This window comes from Siphateles boraxobius, unplaced genomic scaffold, assembly GCF_051911475.1.
Source record: "Siphateles boraxobius isolate OS27281-9 unplaced genomic scaffold, OSU_SipBor_1 22, whole genome shotgun sequence".
NCBI lineage: Eukaryota > Metazoa > Chordata > Actinopteri > Cypriniformes > Leuciscidae > Siphateles > Siphateles boraxobius.
Window position 1 is genome coordinate 10,962,659 of NW_027508833.1, and position 27,017 is coordinate 10,989,675.

The following is a 27,017-nucleotide window of genomic DNA, read 5'->3' on the forward strand; positions in this document are numbered from 1 at the left end:
GTGCTCGAAGTGGGGCGGTAGCTACTCACCGATACGCAGGAACGGCACTTCTACATTTTACTCTTAAGCGTACCTGCACTTTTTCTTGTGTAGCCTACCGCTACTTCTCGCATGAGGCCGGTACTCGACCACTGACAGAAAAAGCGCCAGTGACACACCCGTTGATATACTTCGTTTGCAGTGCGTATGCAGTGCGTATTTTTTCCGCACCCATGTTAACAGGTTCGAGCTTTCACACTGCACACGCATGCGGTCCGTCCATGCGCTCCTGGTGCTGTGCGTATACAGCAGTGCAGAGATCGTTCCGAGTCTATTTTTGCTGTGCTGCACGTGGTGAATTAAAGTGACAGCTCATGGTTCGTGGTCAAAACACAGATTGACATGAAAATATAATAATCTCACCATAAATGCATTTAATTAAATAAAATATAGTAATCTAAATGTATTTTTGGACTTGCAGACTTGGAGGAGTTCCGTTTTCGCACGCACGTGCACACACGCAGGACTTATACACACGCACAATAAGTTTTGTTATAAGTTTTGTTTTTCACTGTAGAAATCTCAAATGTCATGATTTGCCAATGCAAGAGAGTACCGGCACCTTTCTTTTCCCACTTCAAGCACTGTACAAAGCCTATAATAAAGAATAGTTTACCATCAAATACATCGCGATTCGCGAATATTGAAACATTATGATTCTAATGAGATAGTTATGTGAGCATAATGCCACTTACTTTTACTTTCGCTTTAAATTATTTCGTTTTGGCTTGTTTATAGTTATTATTTTTTAAATTCTTGTTCTGTTCTGAATATTACATTTAAAGAATTTGTTGTGGAATATGTTTTGTGTATTTTTTAAGCATGCAGCAAACGATAGACTATTAATTGGTTAAAATTCCTGTATGTAGGCCTATAGCTTGATCAAATTAGTTCAGAATCGACTTTGCGTTGCAATCGCGTCAAGGATCAGCATGTGCACGTGCATCATCAAAAGTGGTTAAAAAAGTGCTGAGCTGATTTTTTTCGGCGCACAAGCCTATGGGTCGCGTCAAAAAAAAAAGAAAAAAAAGGGTCCCTCTTGAAAATGTTTGAAAACCCCTGCTCTAAGGATCTCAAAAAGGACAAAAAACATCAAAAAAGTACTCCACATGACTAGTATGCAATATTCCAAGTATATCTTAACTGGTTGCTACATACCAGTTTGAATGTGCAGAATGAAGGTCTGTTTATAACACAAACCCATTATATGGTTTTAGAAGACCCGAAGTAGTACACATCTTTTGTAATTTTCAGATGTTTGATATATATATTTATTTATTTAATTACAGTAAAAGTTTTTTTTTTGTGTTTTCTTTTGTCATTTTTATTAGTTTTCTTTTTTTTATATATGTCTAGTTTTTAAGTTTTTGTGATTTTATTATCTCAACTTAAAAAAAAAAATGATAAATGATAATAGATGACAAAAGCTGAAAAATTAAGTTTAATTTTTTTTTCAGTTAATGTTTATTATATAATGACATTTTATTTTATGGTTTATAATGTTATGATATATTATTTTAATAATAACAACGTTTGGAACATCATAAAGGTAAGTAAATGATGAGAGAATTACATTTTTTAAGTGAATTGCCATTAGGGCTGGGTAATATGGCCAAAAAAGTATCCTTATAAAATTTGTCAAATCAGTCTATGTCGATAATTATCACGATAAATGTCAAATCTTTAATTCTTTAGTTTAAAGGCAGAACTTTTCTCCTGAGTGAAAATTGTAGAAACCAAACAGTTAATTATGGTTTTATAATCAAACATGACAAGCACTTGAACTCAAACAGGTGAACATTTCGCAAATTAATATTATGTTTTGTCCCTTAGAAATGAACTTTTGACAGTAGCTTGAGGGATGCAGATGTAAATATATGTTCATTAACAAAAACAGTAACTTCTGTACAAATTGTAACAATCTAATTTTTATAGGTCTTCCATAGTATTTGTATCATGTTAACCACAGCTAAAACCATGGATTGCACCTCACTACCATGGTTAAAACTAAATTGCTTCTATGGTATTTGTTATGAAAAAAAGTGGCCTAAAGACATTTAGTAGGGTACAACGAAGCTTAAGGCACACCTTAAGAAAGATGTGCTTTTCACTACTCTCATAGTGTATGGTATACACTAAAAATATATATATCCTATTGAACATTGATGTAGCAACATTTTTGTGTTAAAATAATTCATAAAAGTGGTTGGTTTTGTAAAGGGGTGGTAAAACGCTTTTTTTTGAAGGTTTGATTGTGTTTGTGGGGTGCACTGTAACGTGTTCATGCTTCGTTTTTTAAAAATTTCATTATTTTTCATATATTTTACCTTTATTCTACACTGCTCTTCTCCTCCTTGTAAAAACGGTCTGATGGGTTCCTGGTTCTGTCAAGCCAGTCCCTCAAAACTACGCAATGGGCTCAGATTGGTTAGCTGGCCCAGTGTGTTGTGATTCGCTAACCGTCTAGTGCACGTCTCCCGGAAATGTCACGCCCCGTACCTTTACCGGTAGTTTGCGCTTTGGTGTATTATAAACAATGGCGTCAATAAAACCAATCGGACCCGGGGAAAAGATATTGAAGATGATCAGGCAGAACCTGTTCAAGAACGGCTGTTAAACGACGTTTCAGAAAGGTTTGTTTTTTGTTGTTATTTCATTACTTTTTAGATATGCTGTTATTTAATTGTACTAATTATTATAGAATTACAAAAAAATAGGCTTCATATACAAGAATTTCATATAATCGTTCTAACAAATTATACTACAGTACTCAAAGCGATTTTTTTGAGTAAAGACTGCGGATCTATAGTGATCGTTTCTGACTGTATGCCACCATTACATTTGTATTTTAGAACGATTGTAGCCAAATATCTGTCGCCAGAACTATTAACCCAAAACGAACACTAAACATTGGCTTTACTACAGTAAGTTAGCCAAATCAAACACAGAAGACAGAACCATGTTTAGCATGCCTGTAGATAAACAAGCATGTAGATAAACATAAAAGCTCGAATCAAAGAATAATTTACACTAATTCCAAGTTCGCTGTTGAGATTAAAAAAAAAGTTTGTAACGTTAGTTGTTTGTCAGATAACGTTAAGTATGAATGAGCATTTAACAAACCAGCAGAGCCAAACAGCGTTGCCATTTGTTTACTTCCTTGCTACAACGTACAATTAACAATACGAACTATTACAGGAAAACACATCGATGAAAAATAAATCATACTTACAGGTTGTGGCTCGTAAACGAAAGCTTCTGTTCTTAAAGAGTGGAACTGCTCCATCTTTCAGAATCAGAATCAGAAAGAGCTTTATTGCCAAGTGTGCTTGCACACACAAGGAATTTGTTTTGGTACTGAGGCTTCCAGTGGACATATACAAATACAACATGAAACATAATACTACAAATTATAAGAATAAAAAATAAAAATATAAATATATGAGAATAAAACTATCACAGTTGGGTTTAGTCAGAATAGACATTTTCAGATTTACAGATTATGAACCTATTTACAGTGTTTTGAATATTATAAATAAATAAATCTACATATAAGTATCACCTGAGTTGTGGGATATTGCACTAAACAGTGGGAGTATTGCACTTACAGGCATATGCCTTGGGAGGAGTGTTAACTGTTCAGGAGGGAAATGGCCTGTGGGAAGAAACTGTTCCTGTGCCGAGATGTTCTTGTGGCCAGTGATCTGAGTCTCCGTCTTGACGGTAACAGTTCAAACAGGTGGTGTCCAGGGTGAGTGGAGTCTGTGATGATTTTACCTGCTCTCTTCCTCCTGGAGGTTTGGCAGGGGGGCACCAATAATCCTCTCCGCAGTCCGGACTGTCCGTTGTAGTCTCCTGATGTCTGATTTGGTAGCTGAACCAAACCAGACAGTGATGGAAGCGCACAAGACAGACTCAATGACGGCTGAGTAGAACTGAATCAGCAGATCCTGTGGCAGGTTGAACTTCCTCAGCTGGCGAAGGAAGTACAGTCTCTGCTGGGCCTTTTTCACAGTGGAGTCAATGTGATTGTCCCACTTCAGGTCCTGAGAGATGATAGTGCCCAGGAACCTGAATGACTCCACTGCTTCCACAGTGCTGTTCATGATGGTGAGTGGGGGGAGTGCTGAGCTGTTCCTCCTGAAGTCCACGATCATCTCCACTGTTTTGAGCGTGTTCAGCTCAAGGTTGTTATAACTGCACCAGGCAGCCAGCTGTTCAACCTCCAGTCTGTAAGCAGACTCGTCACCGTTTCGGATGAGACCGATGACAGTGGTGTCGTCTGCGAATTTCAGGAGCTTGACAGTGGGGTCTTTAGAAGTGCAGTCATTAGTGTACAGGGAGAAGAGCAGTGGGGAGAGAACGCACCCTTGGGGAGCACCAGTGCTGATTGTGAGTGTCTTGGATGTGTGTTTCCCCAGTCTCACTCGCTGCTGCCGGTCCGTCAGGAAGCTGGTGATCCACTGACAGATCGAGGATGGTATGGAGAGCTGGGTCAGTTTGGCTGTGAGAAGACCAGGCATGATGGTATTGAAGGCCGAACTGAAGTCCACAAAGAGGATCCTTGCATAAGTCCCTGGTCTGTCGAGATGTTGCAGGATATAATGCAGTCCCATGTTGACTGCATCATCCACAGACCTGTTTGCTCTGTAAGCAAACTGAAAGGGATCCAGCAGGGGTCCAGTGATGTCCTTCAGGTGGGCCAGCACCAGTCTTTCAAACGACTTCATGACCACAGACGTGAGGGCGACAGGTCTGTAGTCATTAGGTCCAGTGATTTTGGGTTTTTTGGGGACAGGAATGATAGTGGAGCGTTTGAAGCAGCAGGGAACTTTACACTGCTCAAATGATCTGTTGAAGATCTGCGTGAAGACCGGGGCCAGTTGGTCAGCGCAGGCTTTTAAACAAGCAGATGAGATGCCGTCTGGGCCTGAGGCTTTCCTAGTCTTCTGTTTTTTGAAGACTCGGCTCACGTCCTCCACACAGACCTTAAGCTCAGGTTGGATGGCAGGAGGGGGGAGTGATAATTGGAGAACAGGAGGTGATGCTGAATGTGTGAAGTGCAGATCAGACCGGGTGTGTGGTGTGAATGAGGGCTTTTCAAACCGACAGTAAAATGAATTTAAATCGTCAGCCAGGTGTTGATTGTCCACAGATCGAGGGGATGGTGACTTGTAGTTGGTAATGTTCCTCAGGCCATTCCAGACTGATGATGGGTCGTTGGATGAAAACTGGTTTTTCAGTTTATCAGAGTAGTTCCTTTTAGCAACTCTGATCTCCTTTGTCAATCTGTTTCTGGCCTGGTTATACAAGATTTTATCCCCACTTCTGTAAGCATCCTCTTTGGCATGACGAAGGTGTTTGAGTTTCCCAGTAAACCATGGTTTATCATTAGTGAATGATAAGAATGTCCTGGTAGGAATGCATGTATCCTCACAGAAACTTATATATGATGTTACAGTATCTGTGAGCTCATCCAGATCATTGGTAGCAGCTTCAAAAACAGTCCAATCAGTGCAATCAAAGCAGGCCTGTAGATTCTGCTCTGCTTCATTAGTCCATCTTTTTACAGTCCTTATTCCAGGTTTAGCTGATTTCAGTTTCTGCCTGTAGGTCGGTATGAGATGAACCAAACAGTGATCAGAGAGCCCCAAAGCTGCCCGTGGGACGGAGTGATATGCATTTCTTATTGTGGTGTAACAGTGGTCCAGTATATTACTGTCTCTGGTGGGACATGTAACGTGCTGTCTGTATTTTGGTAGTTCACGGGAAAGATTTGCTTTGTTAAAATCCCCAAGAATGATTAAAAGAGAGTCTGGGTACCTTTGTTCCGTTTCAGATATTTGTTCAGCCAGCTGTTGTAGCGCCGCGCTCACGCACGCGTCTGGAGGGATGTAAACATTCACGAGAATGAAAGAGGAAAATTCCCGAGGCGAGTAGAAGGGTTTACAGTTTATGAAATGTGCCTCTAAATTAGGAGAGCACATCTTCTTCAGTGTTGTTACATCTGAACACCAACTTTCGTTAATGTAGAAACACAATCCACCACCTCTCGTTTTCCCCGTTAGCTCCGCGATGCGATCCGCTCGGAACAGCTGGAAGCCCGGCAGATGTATTGCGTTGTCCGGTATGGCTTCACTCAGCCAGGTTTCAGTGAAGCACAAAGCAGCAGAGTTTAAAAAATCCTTATTAGTGTGGGTGAGGAGAAGAAGTTCATCCGTTTTGTTTGGAAGGGATCGGAGATTCGCGAGATGAATGCTGGGGAGTGCAGTGCGCAGGCCGCGCTCGCGGAGTTTAACCAGCGCGCCGGCTCGCTTCCCGCGTTTGCGTCTGAACGCGCGTTTGAACAACAACGCTGCACCTCCGACGAGAATGTCCAGCAAAACGTCCGAATAATCAAAAACTGTAGAAAAGGTTTCTGGTGTGTGTTTCCTAATGTCCAGTAGTTCGTCTTTGGTGAAACTGATAGGAAAAGAATGACTAAACGCAGAACAAACGAACAAAAACAACACAATAGCTGGAGAGCTCCACACCGAGGCAGCCATCCGCGGCGCCATCTTGGATCTACACAGGACAAGCCGTTGTGTGAATCCTGCATTGAACTCGCCACGATTGTGGAAGCTTTCCTCCGTAACGTGCAGCACAGAGAGCGAGATTTGGGTCATAATTATGAGGGGCCGAGTTAAAAATAAATTTTAACCATTGATCCCTAACTCCCTCGTCCCTAGGAAGGCTGAACAAAGCGTACCTGCAATCCGGATGAAAATAACAGCAGTGTTCCGACGGCATTTGCGACAACTCATCTCCAAAACAGCAATATAAAATGGCCTCGCCCCGCTTATTAAGTATTCTCGGAGGAGGGGTTTATGTAAATAATGGGTATAATAATTTTATGTAGCTTTACAGTTCTAATGTTAGATGTAATATATTTATTATATGATATGATTAAATATGATGGTTTCATTATATCGTGTTGTGATTATCTCTAAGGTGGACTCCCAACTTAATATATTATATTTACCATCTGAATCTAACCATGTCACGCGATTGTGTCAAGGATCAGCCAAATTTCCACGTGCATCTTTAAACGCATTTTTTAGAAAAGTGCTGAGGTGAATTTTTGTGCCATCTAGTGGTTTAAAGGATAATAAAGTAAAATGCGACTTTTACCCAGGTGCGCCTTTAGCCCCGTTGTACCCGATAGGGTATAATATAAATGCTATAGCTTAATAACAAAAAATATTCCAATTATGTTCCATTACTCTTTTAATACATTTAATGTCTACATTAATAATATCAAATTCAATATGAATGTCCCACATTTCTGCCACAATCCCTTGGTTTCAGTTAGTGTTACTACTGTCAATCATGGTAAATGTTGGAGACTTGTGGATTGAAAAACCTTGTAACTGTATTGTTGTGGGTTGGTGTTTCTGCTGTTTTTTTGTGTCAGTGTTGTTGAGAATGTTTCATCTGGATTGAAATTAGTTGAAATCACAAGGCATTTGATTTGTGGTTTGTATGTGAGAACTCTGAACTAAATTTGAGCGCTTCTCACCGGATCTCACAGCCCTGTTTAGTGGTTGCGTGATTTGAGCCGAACTGATAAATGTTCCATGTGCCGTGCGGCTCAAACAAGCAGCTCTTTTTTGTCGTTCCGCTTTTTCTGCGTTTGCAGTTTGTGTTTCTCATACGTAACGGAAATGGCAGCACTTATCAGTTATTGCCACCAGTGTGACTGTCTGCAACACGCATGCCAGCATTATTTGCATAGTGCATAAACATTATATTGAACACTTATCGAACTTTTGTTGTAATTTTATAGAGGAAAATTATGTCAGGATAATTATCGTTATCGTTTTTGTGCCTAGCCCTAATTGCCATCAACTTCTTTCTGCCACCACTTATATCTACCATATCTATTGTTTCACTTGAACAGCACCTGAGCAGGTTCCAGCTCCCCAGCACACGCGGCTCATCACAGAGTGCTGTTATCTCCACGGGTCACCAGACCTCCAGCCTCTCATCAAGAAATGATCAACGTTCACCATCTCAGACAGAGCTGATGTCTAATCATCCTTCACTCTCTCCTCTACAAAGTGGCCTTTGTATGCACTCCCATGTTTCAAAAGCCAGTGGCACTGCCATTTTATCTGATAACATTCTAAACTCAGGTGATTTCCTTGAGGACAAATGTTTGAGTGACGTGCATGGAAAGCAGATGAAGTCTGATTGGGACTTCTCTCAGAGGGCAGGAGAGCAGCAAAGATGGGAAGAACGAATCTCACCTCACATGACTCTGAAGGAAGCTGAAGTGTCCTCTCTATCTGTGACCGTGAAGAAGCCTGCGGACATTGAGGCATTACAGCGGTGCCCAACCCGCAGTCCTTCCCCAGATACCACCGATCCAAGAGATTCCTCACAGTACGTGAACTCTGAAGATGAGGATGAGGAAGTGTCTGCAGAGGATGAAGGTCACTCTGTGCCAAGACGTCAAGATCTTCCAGGTTTGAAATTCCTGCTCAGTTACTTTTAATTCCACATTGTCAGTAAACGGGTGTATTGACATGACTTGCCAAGTTTCATCAATGTTTGTCACTTTTTAATTGATTAGCCCAATTTAAGAATTATACTTACTCATGGTAGTCTTATACACATTTCAGATCACACTAACAGCAAACGTCCCAGCATTCTCAATCCAGCTGGTGAAATTAAACCATACCTTTCGATGGAGACGGACAGTGATGTTTCAGTTTCACCGAGTCAAAGTGGGCATCACACCTCGAGAGGAGATGATGTAATTCAAGAGGAGAGTGTAATACCTTTTCAAACCAGCAGTGGCACACACGAGCAGGTCAACACACGGCAGTATGGAAGGCCTGACTCTCTCGAATCCCCCAACAGGTACAGTTGCTTGGATTACTCCACGGTTTTCTCTTCTGAAAGACCTAAACTCTAGACCTAAAGACTCGGCCCTACTGAATGTTTACTACGCAGTATTAGATTTTTCATTATCGATCCAATTACAGTATCGTGTTCACTTATTTAAGTATAATCATATAGATGCAAAATTGCATATTTGCATATTTTACAAAATTGTAAAAGATTAAAGTGCCGTTTAAGATATTGGCTTCCCTTTAAATTATTGTTTGTCTTGCCCGATTGATAGTATTCGCTTAAACCTGAAGATTTAGTTTTAAGTATATTTGGTTATATTTTAGGGGTGTAATGGTTCACAAAATTCACGGTTCGGTTCGATACGACACAGTGTTGTCACGGTTCGGTACGTTTTCGATACAGCAAAAAGAAAGAAATGCCAGAAAAATTTCCTTTATAAAAAATAAATAAAATTACGTATAGAAAAAATATATTATTTTTAAATAAGTGTGAGTTTTCCTACATCTTGAAACGTTTAGTTTTATAAATAGGGACCGTAGTCTTTGAAGGATGAACAAATGATGTTTTGGTCATCACATTAAAAATAACATTTAAATATGGTAATATTTGAGTTTTGAAGTGCTGGAAAAAGATGTGTGACGTACATGAAAGCATTTTACTATTCCTGCCAAACTTCCATTGTTACAGTTTGTGTTACTACATGAAGTCCACGGTGAATGTTGCTGATGTTTGACCTTATGCCTATAACTAGTTTATTCATGACACAATGTTTCTCCTGTTTCCATGTCTGATCTAATAGAGTTTGATCTAATAGAGATCTACGGTTAATAACGGAGAAATTTGAATGCGTCTCACTAGATCTCGCAGTGATGTTATTACTTCTGTGGCAAATTCAAATGCTTTCTTTACTGGATCTCTTAGCGCTGTGTAGTAACAGTGTCGCTTGTTCAAGATCGGCTCGCGCTGCACTGATAAACGGTCCGTGAACCACAAAAGTAGAGCAGTTTCGTTCCACTTTCATCACGTTTGCCATGTGATGTTGGGCAACGTTATGGTGATCGCGACTGCTAACAAAATTGTTCTCGTCCCGGCAATCGTTCGGTTTGTAATGCAATACCGAACCAAAAGCCTCGTACCGGACGGTTCAATACGAATACGTGTATCATTACACCCCTATTATTTTTACTTGAGGCGAGACACTACAGGTGAATAGGGTAACATTTTTAACTAGCAGATATCACCATGAATATAGCTGGTGTGTGGTGAGCGCACTGGCGCCGTTGTACTGTGGCTGCCGTCGCATCATCCAAGTGGATGCTGCACACTGGTGCTGGTTGAGGAGAGAACCCCTGATATGATTGTAAATCGCTTTGGGTGTATAGTATTACATATGAAAGCGCTATATAAATGCCTCATTCATTCATTCATGAAACATTCGCAGTTGATTACCTACATTAAGATGAGAATTTTTTTTTACAAGTTTTCTGTAATTTAATGTTTAAATATTCAAATTAGGCATTGTCTAAATAAGTATGCGCTAATTTGCATATATTTTAAAAAACAAAATCTGAGTATTGGACAAAGCCAGGTTCAAAATTCTTTTTTCATTGTGTTCACAAATTAGATGGAAAAAAAATTACAGAGGGGTTTATGGATATCTACTTTTGCTATACTGTCAATAGTCTTAAAAAAATGATTTCCACCATGTTTTTTGTAATAAAATAATACATAAATCAGGCTAGGAATAATATATTTACAAATCCCTCTGTAAATATCTTCATAATATAACTAGGTTCAAGACTGGAAAGTTTGGTGTATACAGGTGCTACTGAAGTGGAGATTTTGGACTTGGAGTATGTGAGAAAAGTCATTATGAGAAAACGGGCTTTAAAGATTTATATTGTAAAACGAGATTGCGCATTTAGAGTTAAATCCGCCCTTTTACTTTCACGATTGGTTGCTGATAAAAAGGAAATCACCATATTTGGATCAGACAGCATTGTACATGAGAGAGAGAGCTTTCTCATGGTGCGTTAACACCGGACGCGAATAGAGCGTCTAGCGCGAGTGATTTCAATGTTAAGTCAATGCAAAGACGCGTTACGCGCGTAAAAAAATTCCTGCGGCGCGAATGAGGCGTAGAGCCTGGCGCGGTAGACGCGTATTCACCTCATTCGCGCGTCAAGTTGGCGCGAATAGCGCAAATTGAGCGTCTGGCGCGTTATGCGCAAATAATTCATTTAGTGCTTTTTGTGCATTCACGCGTCTGACGCGAATTCGCGTCTGCCGCCCGAGTTGAAAAATCTGAACTTCTGCGTCAATTCGCGCCGCGTTAACCAATCAGGAGCCAGCTTGCTGCTGTCACGTGGTGAAGTAAATATTTTATCACATAAAAACTTGATTTTATTATACGAGACATTAATTTTGTATGCTATTTATTCCATATCTAATCTAGATTATATGAAACATTATTATTCTAATGTAAAGAGAACCAACATACTTTAGTGCAAGAACATAGTTCGTGTCTGGACAGTGTTGTGTGAGGGAAAAAAATCACAGGACAGTTTAATCACTTTTGTAGTAGCCTAGGCTGGATCCATTTATCATCAAAACAAAAATAAATTACAGATTAGGTGGGTGAGGGCGAGGGTGATCCTCGCTCCGATGCGGGACAACAGATCATCAAACTGGGCGCGGGACAGGCGGTAGTACCACTGAAAGCGGCCGTCATCCAGGCGCACCTCCTGGAGCAAATGGTGACACTCGCCAAACTGGGTTCACCTCCGAAGTGTCTGGTGGACCCAAATACGGCGACGATGATCCCTACTCCTCTGCTCTCCAGAGCAAATACAGAGCGGTGACTCTAGATGAATGCTCGATCAACATTAGCCATCTTGTAAAAAGATGGCCACCAACAGATTTCGCCTCCGACACGCGTAACGCGTGTAAATTTTGCTTCAAACTTTTGTCTTTTACGCACGTCAATTTCGCTCTTGACGCGCGAATGGATTCAAAGTGTACATGCGTATAACTAGACGCGTCGGGCGGGAATTTGCCACTCAATTCGCGTCTGGTGTGAACGCACAGTAACGGTGTGTGTGATGACAGGGTGCAGTTCGCGGAGCAGCGGGATTTTTTATGCAACCTTTGCATAAAAACGGCAACCTTTGTTGAATTTAGGCGAAATCTACAGACGCAAACAGACAAAGTGTAGTAAAATAAAGACCTAAATGTGTATTTCGGACTTTTTTTCACCACAAGTTTGAAAGACATGTTATTGACGACAAATATCCCAAAATCTCAAAATTGACCAGTGAAAAAAAAAAACTGTTTTTGCCTGCCGTGTCTCGCCTTAATTATTTAACAAGATATAAAGCAAAGAAAATCTTTTTTTGCAGCGTGTTGTAGTAAGCATGTTGAAATCACTCGCTAATGCAGTCAGTAGTAGAGTTTCTACTCAAACCACAACAACAGGGAGGTTTTTTTTCTCTGTGTGTGGTTTTCTGGGATGGGAGATGCGTGTACATGTGCACATGGGTGTACAGATATAATGAACTGGGGTTCTACAGCCAACAACCTAACTCAGCGGGGCTCAATTGTGGCTTTAGGTCACCTTGTATGGACGGCTCAGACCCTGAATCCAACATTATTGCCCTAATCCCAGATAATGCTGTAAGGGAGCAATTTTCTCCTTGGGAGATTTGACCCCAAGTCCCAGGAGACTCAACTATTTCTGGACTTCATAGAATGTTCTGAAGAATAAAAGTCTGGGCATCATGAAGGCTCTGCTCAGACAGATAGTCAGAAGGTTTGCATGATGTGAATGGACTTATACTATTTATAGTATACAATACTAGTTATAATACACAACATAAATATGTACACTTCTCAAATGGACATAGAACTTTTGAAAGTAAACTGTTATGTAATCTTAAGATAAATCTAAAAAAGCAGGTGCCATGTTAAATTTATAGGCCTAATTGAATGCCCATATAAAAGCTGGGCCATTTGCACTATAAAATGTACTTGGTACATATACAAACATTTCTGAATACTAGAGATCGAATTTATTTTTTATGATTGATACCAATACAGATTCTGTTTACATGCCTGTTTGATAATATGCCAGATTTTTAATCCTTTTTGTTTCTCCCTCTTTTTACACAGTATTTTAGAATACTGAGTATGTTCACACTTTGCATGTTTGGTTTGATGAAAACAAACTCTGGTGCGATTGCTCTGTTAGTGCTGTTCATTTGAATACAGTAAGTGTGATTGCTGCCATCTGAACCCTGGTCTGCACCAATCAAGCGGACCGAGACCACTGAAAAGATAGGTCTCGCTCCGCTTCCAAACGAACTCTAATAAAATATTACATAAATCAGGCTAGGAATAATATATTTACAAATCCCTCTGTAAATATCTTCATAATATAACTAGGTACAAGACTGGAAAGTTTGGTGTATATAAGTGCTACTGAAGTGGAGATTTCGGACTGTTCATAAGTTATAGAGTGTATTCACACTTAGGATGTTTGGTTTGATGAAAACAAACGAACTCTGGTGTTATCTGGTAACGCAACACGGATCAAAGACAGCTAAACGAACCAAAAACGGTACATGATGTCACAAGATGTGACCCTAACAAGGATAGAATGCTCAAGCATACCCGTTTTTTCTCATCATTGTCGCGAAGTTGCCCATCACAGTTCGGTACAGGCATCAGAACCGCATCTCCTCGCAGCAGATCTGTGTTTGTGTGTGAAATAGGGATTCCTGCCGCTGTTTTGACTCCTTTACACATTTTATAAGCTCTTCACGAGTTCTCAGCTGGTCAAAACTGCATCATATGTGGCTACGCAAATACAACGAGCGCATTTAACCCGAACACAGCATTATTTTGGATGTTAGGTAACTTCATTTTTTTCTTGGTCCAGACCAAACAAACCAAGCGAATCGAACTACAACTGTGAACACACCCTAACTACTGTTTCCAGTAGATGGAAACAGTATAGGTTATAGACATCACATTAGAAAAAGAAACCAAGGAATGACATGCAGCAATTTAAACAGTGTGTTATGACGAACTTCATAACCCTCCAGGAAGTGTATAAATGTTTATACTAATTACTCCAGCCATATCCTTTTTGCTCTTTATTGCTTATTTTATTATTTCTGCATTGAATAAATAGATTAATGAAGCCTGCTTTATCATGGTTGAATACATATTTAGCACAAAGGTATGCATGCAAATTCTGCATTTTTGGCAGAATAATTTGTTTGCTTCATGCATAAAGGCCCTGTGATCAAATGAGATGATTATCAAAACAAACAACCCCTTCACTTTAGATGCTAATGTGCATGCAAAGCCCCAGTGGTTCCCTATGGAAGTGATTGTAAAGTGTTTCCTAGCAATATAAGACTTTTCAATAGATTAAAATGACATTTTATTGACAAAACCCACCACATGGGCTACTACGTTTCCTGCCGTCTGTTAAATTTATATGGTTTGCCGTGACCTCTCTGGCATATTATTCGTCTTTGTGAATGTTTGCTGTTAAACATGAATGTGAGGTTTTTTTGGCCTTGTGAAGAGGCCTGGCCAAGAAACAAAGCTCTTGTAACGTTATTGTGCGTGTAAGCAGACGAAGGAGAAACCATTAGTATCAATCTTAGCATTTAGTAAATACCGTGTCACACATTTTGTGATGCGAAAGTGGAGTCAAGGCTATCGTGTGCTCAGGTCTAGAGAGGAGAGTGTATCATTGTATTCTTTCGAGCGTTCCCTTCATGAGGCTGTCCTCTCAGCCTCTCATATGACGGCACAAGTTTGTGTTTTCAAAGATCTTGATGTGCTTCAGTTGATCTTTCGACTAACCCATTGTACGTCTACCTTTGTAAAAGGAGAGACCAGCACTAAAACACCCTGTAATGGATCCGTTGTCAAGCCCTTGCAAGTATAATGCTTCTGTATCTTCACCGATTGATTTGTTAATAGATTTGTATCTCAGTTTGTCACTTTCATTTTTTATCTGCTTTTCAGAAAGAGTCACATCAGTTCCCTTGTTACATTCTGTATCTAGGGTGGACTCAAATATATGCTAGAGGAACTATTATTGCTGTTATGGAGAAAACAAATAGCTGAAATATAGAGAACATGCTCCATATAAATGGTCTCAAGAGCAAACACCTATAGATGTTGCCAACAATATTCTGTAATCAGCTGCTGTTTAGGTGTGTTAGGTGTTTTGAAGAGCCCTGGCGAATACACTGTGGGAAGATGATGACGGAGCAGAGGGATGTATGGGGGAGGCTGTTTCAGACACTCTGAAGAGGACTTTGCCCAGATGGATTGTGCTCCACAGAATGTCATGGATATAATTCACACAGGCAGCTTAATCAGGGTGTTTCCAGGAAACAACCTGCCAAAGAGAGACAGCGATTGTTTGGTGGCCCCTGACCCCAGGGCCCATTATAGATTGTCATAAATTCTTTTTGGCTATTTTATGTGGTGGGGGTTTTAGGATTTGGGTTTAGGTTTTGCAGAAGCTATTCTATAAGGGCCACCCAGTGCTTAATACGTCAGTGTGAGAGATATGGATTCGCTAGAACAAAATGAGCCACAAACAATATTTCACATTTCTGCAGCCATCCAATGCCAAACCTAAAAACAATATGGTTATTTGTATTTTTTTTATTCTTTGAAAGTGTAAATATTAATTTACTCATTAAAAACAATTTTTAATTGGTACAATGTTTTTAATATACTTAAATTCAATACAAAATCAGAATTTACTCTATTTTCATTTTCAGTACACATTGACGATTACTGGGGATCAGTGCATTATATTCAGAAAAAAAAAATTAAGAAACGAAAATGTCTTTATAACCTTGTAATGTAATTAAATGCTCCATTTCTGAAATAGTTTTCTGTGGGCTATTGGATAATGATATAATTAGGCATTGCCTTATGCTATTATTATAGATAATGCAGCCTTTATAAAATCACATTAATGCTAATTAATGTGAAAGCAATAATGATAAATAATGGTAGATATGAAAAAGGAAAGGATAAGTCTATCTGTGAACTCAACCCTCGGCCTCCTCATCTCGGTACTAAATTCCCCTTAAAAGTGGGTTTTGGAGGTTTTCTGGAGGAAAGTAGTCCTCCATGATCCACTGCAAACTCACTTTCAGGTCTGAAAGGTCATGCCTTGGAATAGAATGTTCACTCTGATAATGTCAATTCCCAGTGGATAATGCCACCCTATTTTTCAAATTTCACACCCTTATTTTACTCAGAAATATGTTACATTACACAAGTAAAACTGTTGATTTTAATCTCAGTAACATTAATGCAAAAGGAAAGACACTATAAGTTAATAAGGCTATATACAATAACAGTATAAACCAATAATTGACCTTCTTGTTCTTGTTATTGAACATTTCTCCAGGCTCTCCATGGAAGGATTTTGTCTTCTTCTGGACAGCATTGAGCGCCGTCTCGGAGAGAAAGACGTGTACCTCTACAGAAGCGAAGTCAATGAGCAGAAACTCAGTGATATCATCAGGTCAGAGAAGGAAGATGTTTTGTTCCCATACTTGAGTCTGCTACCTCTCATGGTGGTGTAGTGTTCACAGATTCAGTGGAAATTGCATTATCCTGCTTTTAAGGGCTCTCGCTATAAATTAAGTGCCTTTACTTTGGCAACAACAACACTCTAGCAATAAATCTTGGTTTCTAAGGGGTTTTGGGTCACAGTGACAATTTTGCAGTGGCGTTTTAATACCCTCCGTGTTTATTTGTGTAGATTGAAGGACGTGGAGAATATTTGTACTAATCTCTTAGTAATACTGCATTATTAGTGAGGTTTTTAAAGCTGAGATGAAATGTGTGTGCCTGCACTCCACATATTGTAATTTTTATCCTGTTTCTTCATGCCTTCCCCAGCAAAAGTGGTCAGTGTGGGCGTCTGGATGGTGTGGATCTGCATGCGTGTGGTGCTGTGGTTCTGCAGCAGCTGCCCCTGCTGTCCTGCAGTCTGTCTCATGGATGCCTGTTACACAGTGATCTAGTCAACACACACTGGTCATCAGCTACAAAGCCAGAAGAGATCAGGTATAGTGCTTACTGTTCTCTGAAGTCTTAGTATCTATTCAGGTTGTTTCACTGTTATGTACATATACTGTTGCAAGAGATTGTTTGAATAATATCGTCGGCTAATATTGGCAGCTTTAATTAAATTTAAAAAAGCATTAAAAAGTATTATTGCAGTCCAAGAGACTTATTTTACCTTTTTATTTATTTTGAGAATGATTTTAAGTGAGTGTAGTTTTAATCTATTGCTGTTTGCTGTATTCGATTGTGGTTATTTGCATGCATACTTGTTCAATGGCTTTTTAGATAACAGTTGATACTTATTGATATGTTTTTTCTTATTTTCATACTGTCATAATTAGATAAGATCATGGAAATGATGTGCCTGTGTTAAATTAGTTTGTCCTGGTTTGGGCTTGTAGGTTGTGTCTGTCAGCTGAAAGCGTTCAGCTGTGGGATTGCTGTTTCAGGCACTTCATTCAGCTTCAACAACAGAAAATCCTCAGTACTGAACATATCATCCAGCTCTTCACTCAACTCCTGGTGACAAAGAATGCCACCTACACTGACAAGGTCTCGCTCTCACTTGCTCTCTGCTTCACAGCAATCTCCCAAACTCAGCACAGATGTTTTTAATACTTCAGGAATTCTTGTCACAGGCCTTTTATATAAAATGTTCTACAGCCATGGATCAGTTTGTGGTGAATAAAATGGGTCAAATTTGAGTTAAATGTACTGTTAATTTTGTCAGGGTTTTTTTCTTGGTCTTCGTCCTGTGTCAAATGTACTTTTTTAGTTATCATTTTTAGTCAACCTTGTCCTGTTTTTGTTTCGTCAATTTTTAGTCGATTAAATGTCTGAGCATTAGTGTAGTTTTAGTCAATGAAAACTGTCACAATTTTGTCATGCTGCATAATAGTTCAATTGATAATCAGGATTATTTTGCTCAAAATTCTAATCACAGCGATTATTGTCATTTTAGATTTTATTTTTAAATTTCATCTGAATTGTTGCGCTTTCACCTATAAGCACAAATCAAGAGGATGTCTACTCATGGTTCCTTTTACCATTCATAAATGGTTCATATCTAGTTTGCTGATTTTTTTTCATATTCTCAGAAATTAAAACTGAATTTAAATTCCTTATAGTAATTCTAATGATGAGGGCGAATGATCTGAAAACACTGACAAAAAGTAAGCTGTTGTTCAGTGATCTCCATTTGAGATGTTCTGCTTAAATGAAAGTGTCTACGAGGCGCTGGCACTCTTTGCTGCGATCAAACCTTCTCAGTGATGAACTGTAATAAATCCAAACATGGATCTCGACTATATTTGCGATGGTGGTTGCTGAATAAATGCACTTACTCTGTGGGACAATACAAAGTCTTTTTTGCTGTTGGTTTAATGGAAAAATCTTGATGTACTTTGGAAATATTGGATTACTAGGAAATGTACTTTTGTAATTTTTGAGAGAAGTTTCTTGTTTTACCAGTTGGCCTATATGATAAATAGGCTGTAATAAATCAGGAAACTTGATGAGGTAAAATAAACCATGCACATTCGCTTGAATTTGTGCTTATTAGGTGAATGTGCAATAATTCTAATGAAATCTAAAAATAATTTTTTATTGATTATAATATGAGCAAAATAATCCTGATTATCAATTTAACCATAAAAAGTACATTTGACACAAGACTAAGGACTTTTCCACCATCGGGCCAAAGCGTTCTCTTTGCCTAACCGTTCCATGCTGTGCCGATCAGGGCCAGCCAGTACTGATAAGGTTTCATTTTCCACTGGGGTTGATAATGGGCAGTCTAATACAAATGTGTCAGTCGTTGCCTTGGTAACGCAGCAGTTTACTGATGATATCAGATGTAAATAGCATATTTTACATATTGCGTCTTTTGCACTCTCAAGTTTGTTATTCATGATTTCCCATAGGTTGAGAATTTACTTGTGGTGGTGGGCAGGGCGATGCGCAGGGTAGGGTGATGTGGCACGGTGCTTATTGTGTGGGTTCATAATAAACTAGTCAAACAAAGGTTTATGAACTCTATTTATTACAGAAAATACTTAATAGCGTTAACAAATTTATATTATGCATAAATTCATATTTATAAAATTATAAAAGCATGAACAAATATTTTCAAAATGAAATCTTCAGATTTCCAAACCTGTTTACAAAGTTGACAGTTTCTGTCTAAAGAATTAATTATTCTCTGCTTTAAAAAAAAAAAAAAAAACTTTCTAAGGCCTGTCTTTATGGATAGGCTTCAGGGGAAGGTCCTTTTATACTAATCCTTAAGCATGCCACAAGGTGCTCTCCTTGAAGTTTATTTCGCATGTCAGTTTCTCACAAGAGAAAATTAACTGAAGATTCGGTATCGTGTGCTGTCTGAGTACGCTTCTGGTATGTGTCATTCAGCGCAAGACCACATTGAGTTATTCACAAATTACTGCACATAATAATGTGATAAACACTTTGGAAATAGCCTTTTGTTAACTGTACTCCTCCACGCTCTCTATATCCCGCCTTCACAAACCGCGAGTTTGCGATAGCGAATTGTGATTGGATGGTAATTTTGTTCTCCAAAATATACTGTGATGAGATTGGCTGCCTTTGGTTAGGCAAGCTATTCTCACGTGACAGAGACCACTACTCACTTTTATATGATAACCTAGCAAAGACAATTTAGGAGGGAAGAAATACAGGGTTTATACAGGAAATACAGGAAATACAAGCTTAATTCAACTTTTATATTTTGTATTTGTATTGTTTTAATCCATTCAATCGTGGAATGGCCTCAATATTAAGGCCATAATATTAAGGCCATTTCACGATTTCAGTCTACATATTGTTTAGTCTATGTTGTTTAAATGGATATCATATAGATGACTCAGAATCAATTCTCCACTGAAGAGAAAATGACTGAAATTTTACTACATCTTTTTGCTGTTTATTTTTCATGGACTATCAGGATTTATTAAAATAAAAAAATAAGATAACTTGCCTGAATTAGGTCGTGAATGAAACAACCGTTCAGCATTCAGTTGATCTCCAGTTTGCCGCCTTGGATGAGTCAAAGCGTATCAGTTCACAGTCAACGATAGATTTACGCAATTTACTCTCGTCATCCAACCAAGGACAGAAAATGGGAAAGTGAAATTCGAATTTTATTTTCCTGGGCAGTTCGCCTTATGCATGGGAAACACTGCGTTATTTCAAATGTAGGCACGCATGGCAAGTGCGCTTATAATAGAAGCGACGCAAAAGTGCGAGGCGCTCATTTTTTCCAGGCGCAGCCAGATGAAAAAATCTCATCTTTTCAGAATGCCGCTAGCGCACCGCAGGTCATGTGACAAGAACCAAACAATAAGATTACACACTCTTCCGTAACAAAATTGAAAGCTCAGTTAACATGAAGGATTGTGTGAGCCATCACTATCACTAAAAATTTTGTTATAGATTTTAACGAAATTAACACTAGTTTAAGGCCTTGTCTACTTGTTTAGAGGGCAACAGTGAGCGCCCTCTTTTTTCAAGTATTATTCCCATTCATTTTTCCCATAGGGATTTTTTTTTAAGTCTTTGTTAAAGTGATATAAGCCATGAACCAAGCCAAACAGCTATAGGCGGGGCTTAAAGTATTCCGGCACCATGCCGGATCTCCGGCGTGCCACCGTGAGGGAAAAAAAATAAAATGAAATTGGGAACATGCATGCGGTTTAATATTTTCGAGTCAATTGATTTCACCTATCAATCATATGAGAGGAACACAGCTCTAACTAATGTCACAAGCCTATCAGAAGCAGAGCAGGGCGGATCCTGGCAACACGGCAACACAAGGTGATTGAGATCCATACGTCATGTTAGCGTCGTCGGTGAAAGCATGGAGCGCAAGTTCATGAAGCCTGGGAATGATGTCTTACCCACGGGCGTAATTTCCTATACGGATAGGGGGGAGTTATCCCCCACACTTTTCAAAATCCCGTTTGTGTCCCCCCACTTTCAAATTCATTTATGATTTTTAACCGCACGCCATCATTGCCACAGAGGAGCAGGACCGAGCCTGTGTGTATGGCTCACTGACTTAATGTTCTAATGAGCAGGTATAGCGGTTGCGGCACAGACAGTTTTAATGTCATCATCGATGAAAAGAAAGAAAGGAGATGTGAGTTGGTTGATTGCGTTAATTAACTCAGGTCAGGATAATCATATTTTCTGTTTACACCTTTTGATGTTAACCTTACGTCGCTAACTGAGCTAACGTTAACATACACTGCTGCTAGGTAACTTTTAGTTAAATATTTAATGTAGAACATTCTGTCGCTTACTAAAAAAACATTCTGTGTAGGCCTACCATAAAAACGAGTCTACTTTACACCGCATCATATTCTGTCAGCAATGTATGAGTTTTGTAAAGTAAAGTTAGTGCTGTCAACGTTAATGTATGCGATTTATTTTTGTCCAGCTTTATTGTGTTAAAATATTTAACACAATTAACCCAGCATCTGTTCTTTCTGTCATTATTTATCTAGGGTTATGATCAAGCTCTTAGCTACAAGACAAAAGAGAACGCGCTTCAGTAAATGTCCTCCTGCCTGACACACACACACACACACACACACACACACGAGGCACAAAAGGTTGCGTGCCAGTATCGAGTTCTCTTTTGCGCTTAACAATCGAACAATAACACACACATTTATGCCAAAATGTCAGGTTTTTTGAGTATCCTCACAAGAACCAATCATTATAAACCTTAAATGAGTTAAATAAAATCTTAAATGGAAGTAAAGAGTAGTGAGAGAATGAGATGCGTGATGCTGTCAGCAGTGGCATATCTTAAAGTGACAGCAGCTACTAATTCTCTATGTCAGTAAAGTTACAAAGAACAAAGGGAACAGAGAAAACTACTAACTACTCTTTGACTAAAGAACGCTTGTAGCATTAATAAGGATTAATCGAATTTAATTTATAATTTATGCAGTGCGGACTATTTTATAACCCTATTCAATTTCTGTAAATTTCATACCTGTTAGACAGAAAGGTAAATATGACATTTATTATGGGTTTAAGTGAGGACTGTTTTAAGTTCACTTTAATTAAAAGTTGTTTTTGAAGCCTAACAAATGTTTAAAATTTGGGGGGGAATCATTTTCATCGAGACATCAGTAGCTATATTAATATCAGTGATACTGGCCTTCATTCTTAAAAAGATGCCAAACTTGAAAATAAATGGTTCCATTTAAGATAAGTCCGTATGTGCAGCCCCCCCCCCCCCCCCCCCCCCAAACAAAAAAAAAAAGTTTAGGCTCAGGAACTTTTTTTTTCACTTTAACCCCTGTATAGGTGAATCACAAAATTACAAACTTTGATTTGAAGCAAAAAAAGTTTTTAAAAATTATACAAAAAGACAAAGGTACAAGTAGGGGCACGATTCACCTGTGTAAATCTGTCAACTGGTAGACATTTTGGACTATCGCCTCTTTCACAGAAAGCTGCTGTGCTACGCAGTCACGAAAGCTTATCATTTGCATGCGTTTTTAAATACATTTAAACCGCTGAAGTGCCGTAAGTGGCGAAAGAGAGCTGTCTGAGAGACTGTTTCTCAGCACTGACAGAGAGACGTGTGCACATGAAGCCGCTGCTCATAAAGCGTATGAGAACTGAACACATAAGTATGTGTAAGTAAACACAGTAATTTATGTCTTAAGTGAACGCAAACAGTTTAGAAAGAAAGCACACAAGTATATTGGATTTGGATCTGTGCAGTCTGTCATAAAGTAACAGCATCCAATTTATCTGCTGTCATTATTAATGTTAATCAAACAACAACAAAAGTGAAAATCTCTCATTGTTCTTGACTGAATCACTTTTGTAACTTTAATAAGAATATATGTACAGGTCCTTCTCAAATAATTAGCATATTGTGATAAAGTTCATTATTTTCAATAATGTCATGATAAAAATTAAACTTTCATATATTTTAGATTCATTGCACACCAACTGAAATATTTCAGGTCTTTTATTGTTTTAATACTGATGATTTTGGCATACAGCTCATGAAAACCCCAAATTCCTATCTCAAAAAATTAGCATACTTCATCCGACCAATAAAAGAAGTGTTTTTAATACAAAAAAGTCAACCTTCAAATAATTATGTTCAGTTATGCACTTAATACTTGGTCGGGAATCCTTTTCCAGAAATGACTGCTTCAATGCGGTGTGGCATGGAGGCAATCAGCCTGTGGCACTGCTGAGGTGTTATGGAGGCCCAGGATGCTTCGATAGCTGCCTTAAGCTCATCCAGAGTTTTGGGTCTTGCTTCTCTCAACTTTCTCTTTATAATATCCCACAGATTTTCTATGGGGTTCAGGTCAGGAGAGATGCAGGCCAATTGAGCACAGTAATACCATGGTCAGTAAACCATTTACCAGTGGTATTGGCACTGTGAGCAGGTGCCAGGTCATGCTGAAAAATGAAATCTTCATCTCCATAAAGCTTTTCAGCAGATGGAAGCATGAAGTGATCCAAAATCTCCTGAAAGCTAGCTGCATTGACCCTGCCCTTGATAAAACACAGTGGACCAACACCAGCAGCTGACATGGCACCCCAGACCATCACTGACTGTGGGTACTTGACACTGGACTTCAGGCATTTTGGCATTTCCTTCTCCCCAGTCTTCCTCCAGACTCTGGCACCTTGATTTCCGAATGACATGCAAAATTTGCTTTCATCCGAAAAAAGTACTTTGGACCACTGACCAACAGTCCAGGTCAGGTGCTTCTGCCGCTGTTTCTGGTTCAAAAGTGGCTTGACCTGGGGAATGCGGCACCTGTAGCCCATTTCCTGCACATGCCTGTGCACGGTGGCTCTGGATGTTTCTACTCCAGACTCAGTCCACTGCTTCCGCAGGTCCCCCAAGGTCTGGAATCGGTCCTTCTCCACAATCTTCCTCAGGGTCCGGTCACTTCTTCTCGTTGTGCAGCGTTTTTTGCCACACTTTTTCCTTCCCACAGACTTCCCACTGAGGTGCCTTGATACAGCACTCTGGGAACAGCATATTTGTTCAGAAATTTCTTTGTGTTTTACCCTCTTGCTTGAAGGTGTCAATGATGACCTTCTGGACAGCAGTCAGGTCGGCAGTCTTACCTATGATTGCGGTTTTGAGTAATGAAACAGGCTGGGAGTTTTTAAAAGCCCCAGGAATCTTTTGCAGGTGTTTAGAGGTAATTAGTTGATTCAGATGATTAGGTTAATAGCTCGTTTATAGAGACCCTTTTCATGATATGCTAATTTTTTGAGATAGGAATTTTAGGTTTTCATGAGCTGTATGCCAAAATCATCAGTATTAAAAGAATAAAAGACCTGAAATATTTCAGTTGGTGTGCAATGAATCTAAAATATATGAAAGTTTAATTTTTATCATTACATTATGGAAAATAATGAACTTTATCACAAAATTCTAATTTTTTGAGAAGGACCTGTATATTTAATGTACTATACAGTGTTTTTTATACATTTGATTACTTTATGTAGTATTTTGATCATATCACTCACCATTAGGTTCAAGACCGTGTTCTTAATGGCTTAAGTGAGGAAAGAACTAAGAAGTCATGAAGCATTGCATATGACATCGAATTTAAAATGGAGAAATATAAAACTACTCCTTTAAAATTACTGTACCTTTACTCCTTGCATATAATACATTTAAATATTTTGAGAGCGTAAAAAGATCGACTCGATTCTGTCATTCGCAGTGCTAAGTGGGAGTGGGTGGAGCTAAAGAGATATTTCTGATTTGTGTAATTTTCTGTACAGCATCATGGGTATTGTAGTTTTTGATCCTGCAGCCGAATTAATGAAACATTCTTAAGATAAATGATGCAGTTACTCTAGCTAGAACTAGTGAGGCAGCACACAGATACAGGACACAATCACTTTATAATTATTTTATTTTAATTATATTAGAAAGAGCGCAAGAAAATGTGCAAATGAATGGGAAAGACCACTGTATTTTTCAGACAGGCTCTTTTAAAAGAACTATTTTAACTTGACTTGGTACATTAAAATCACAGCGCGGAGTGATTAACCCCCTTCAAGCCAGTCGCGACGAAAATAGTCTGAGCGCTTATTATGATAACTACGGTAATCTACAGGCAGTGCAAAAAGACGGGCTTTGCTGTGTGAATCCGGCCCCAGGATTCATGAAAACATGCATTATTTTCAAAATAAGCTGAAATAATGCAGGCTGACGGCTTCAGCAGAAGCAAATACAATGGATTTACAGCTTCGTAGTAGCTCACAGTAGGACTGTCTTTGAAAATTATCATTCAAAATCAATTTCCCCATGAAGAGAATGAATGGAGTTTTTACTTCCGGAACCTGACTGTTGCAGTCTCTTGCCATTTCATTATACTAGTGCAATGCCTGTGCAAAATCTGTTTTTGTGTGTTTTTAGTAATTGTTGGTTTGGTATGTTTGAGTTAGCCTAGGCTACTATTACACAGGAGCCTAAACTCTGAGAAAACGATAACATTAAGCGCACCAGAATAAAATATAATATTCAGAATTAAACAGTGTAGCTGACTTACAGATTCACTTAACATCCACAAATAAATAAGCGTGACGATTCAAGGGAGATTCAGACCTTGGCTGGAGCAGCTACACAGTGAACTCTGAGAAAACGCTACGCTTGAGCAAACAGTTTGTGAATAGGCTACTACAAATGATGGCCGTGAATAAAATATAATATTCAGATATTTTTAAACCACAGCCCTCTAATGTCAGAATGTTTATTTTTAAACCACAGCCTTCTAAATATCATCTAAACATCTTCAATGTTTGCTTCTTTTACAGAGGTATGCGAATAACAGACACACAGACAGACGTTTCTGTAATTTATAGATAGATGTCTGTGTATAGGCTATATTATATTTATATATACTGTATATTATACATGTGTGTGTACTGTATAGTTTTTTAATCGCAATTAATCGATTTGACAGTACGTATGTGCAAAATCAGTTTTTGTGTGTGTTTTTAGTAATTGTTGGTTTGGTGTGTTTGAGTGATCATTTGACATACAATAAATATGTAAAATTGAACTACATGAATAACTAACTACTGACAACTAACTACTTAATAACTACAATATTCAGAATATTCAGAAGTAAACAGTGTAGCTGACTTAAAGCCCATGTTGCAGGTTAACCACCACTGTCGATTAATGGGTACATGAATCACTCAAGATATATATCATTTTTAAAATGTCTCAAAAATGGTCTTAAAGACCAGTTTTTTACGTTTTTGGTATTTATGGGGTTTTTTTACGCAATTCGGTGATGATGTCACGTTGGGGAGAAGTGGAGGAAAGGTAGCCTCAGCCTAGTATTAGAACTATGGCGACTGACTGGGATGAGGAAGATGTGGCAAGAGCCAACATGTATGATGGCCCGCAGCCGTATAATTTCGAACCTGCCAGACGTGAGAGGGCAAATGAGGAATTGCCATGAACTGATGGCCGTCAAAGCCAATTAAATGCATGGTCCGAGCAGAATGAGTGGAGAGTTGGTGAAGTGTCCTGGTGAGTTGCTATCATTTAGCAACGCAGCAATGAGCACTGGAGCTAGTCTACGAGCAGCAGTGCACAACAACGACAGTTTTTTTTTTTACTGTCATTGAATAGCACCGAGTGAAAAATCAACGTTTTCTTTATATCTAGTGGCAGTGATCATAACTTTAGTTCAGATAAGTACCGGTAACCTTTGTCATAGTGTCGTAGTACTGGTAAACTTTGTCTTTGTCATCTAGAAATAGAAGGCATCATGCTAGCTATATGGTCGTTTCTAAGCGTTTATCTCTTCCTCCGGTGAAAATGTTGTTGCAAATGTAGCCGCCGCGTGTCTGTCGCTGTGTTTGGCAGGTGCTTGTGTGGGCGGTATAGAGAGAGAAAGGCAGACAGCCAGATAGCATAA

At 38.9% G+C, this 27,017-nt stretch overlaps 1 protein-coding gene across 4 annotated transcripts in view; it reads left to right on the top strand.

Annotated features, from left to right (window-relative positions):
* kiz (kizuna centrosomal protein) overlaps positions 1-27,017 on the top strand; it is a 67,128-nt gene that overhangs the window by 7,485 nt on the left and 32,626 nt on the right. For all 4 annotated transcript variants that reach the window (XM_077238674.1, XM_077238669.1, XM_077238673.1 and 1 more), the window contains exons 5-9: positions 7,979-8,546; positions 8,703-8,943; positions 16,391-16,507; positions 16,888-17,055; positions 17,457-17,607. In XM_077238674.1, the coding sequence (XP_077094789.1) occupies positions 7,979-8,546; positions 8,703-8,943; positions 16,391-16,507; positions 16,888-17,055; positions 17,457-17,607 (1,245 nt within the window). The remainder of the gene's footprint in view (positions 1-7,978; positions 8,547-8,702; positions 8,944-16,390; positions 16,508-16,887; positions 17,056-17,456; positions 17,608-27,017) is intronic.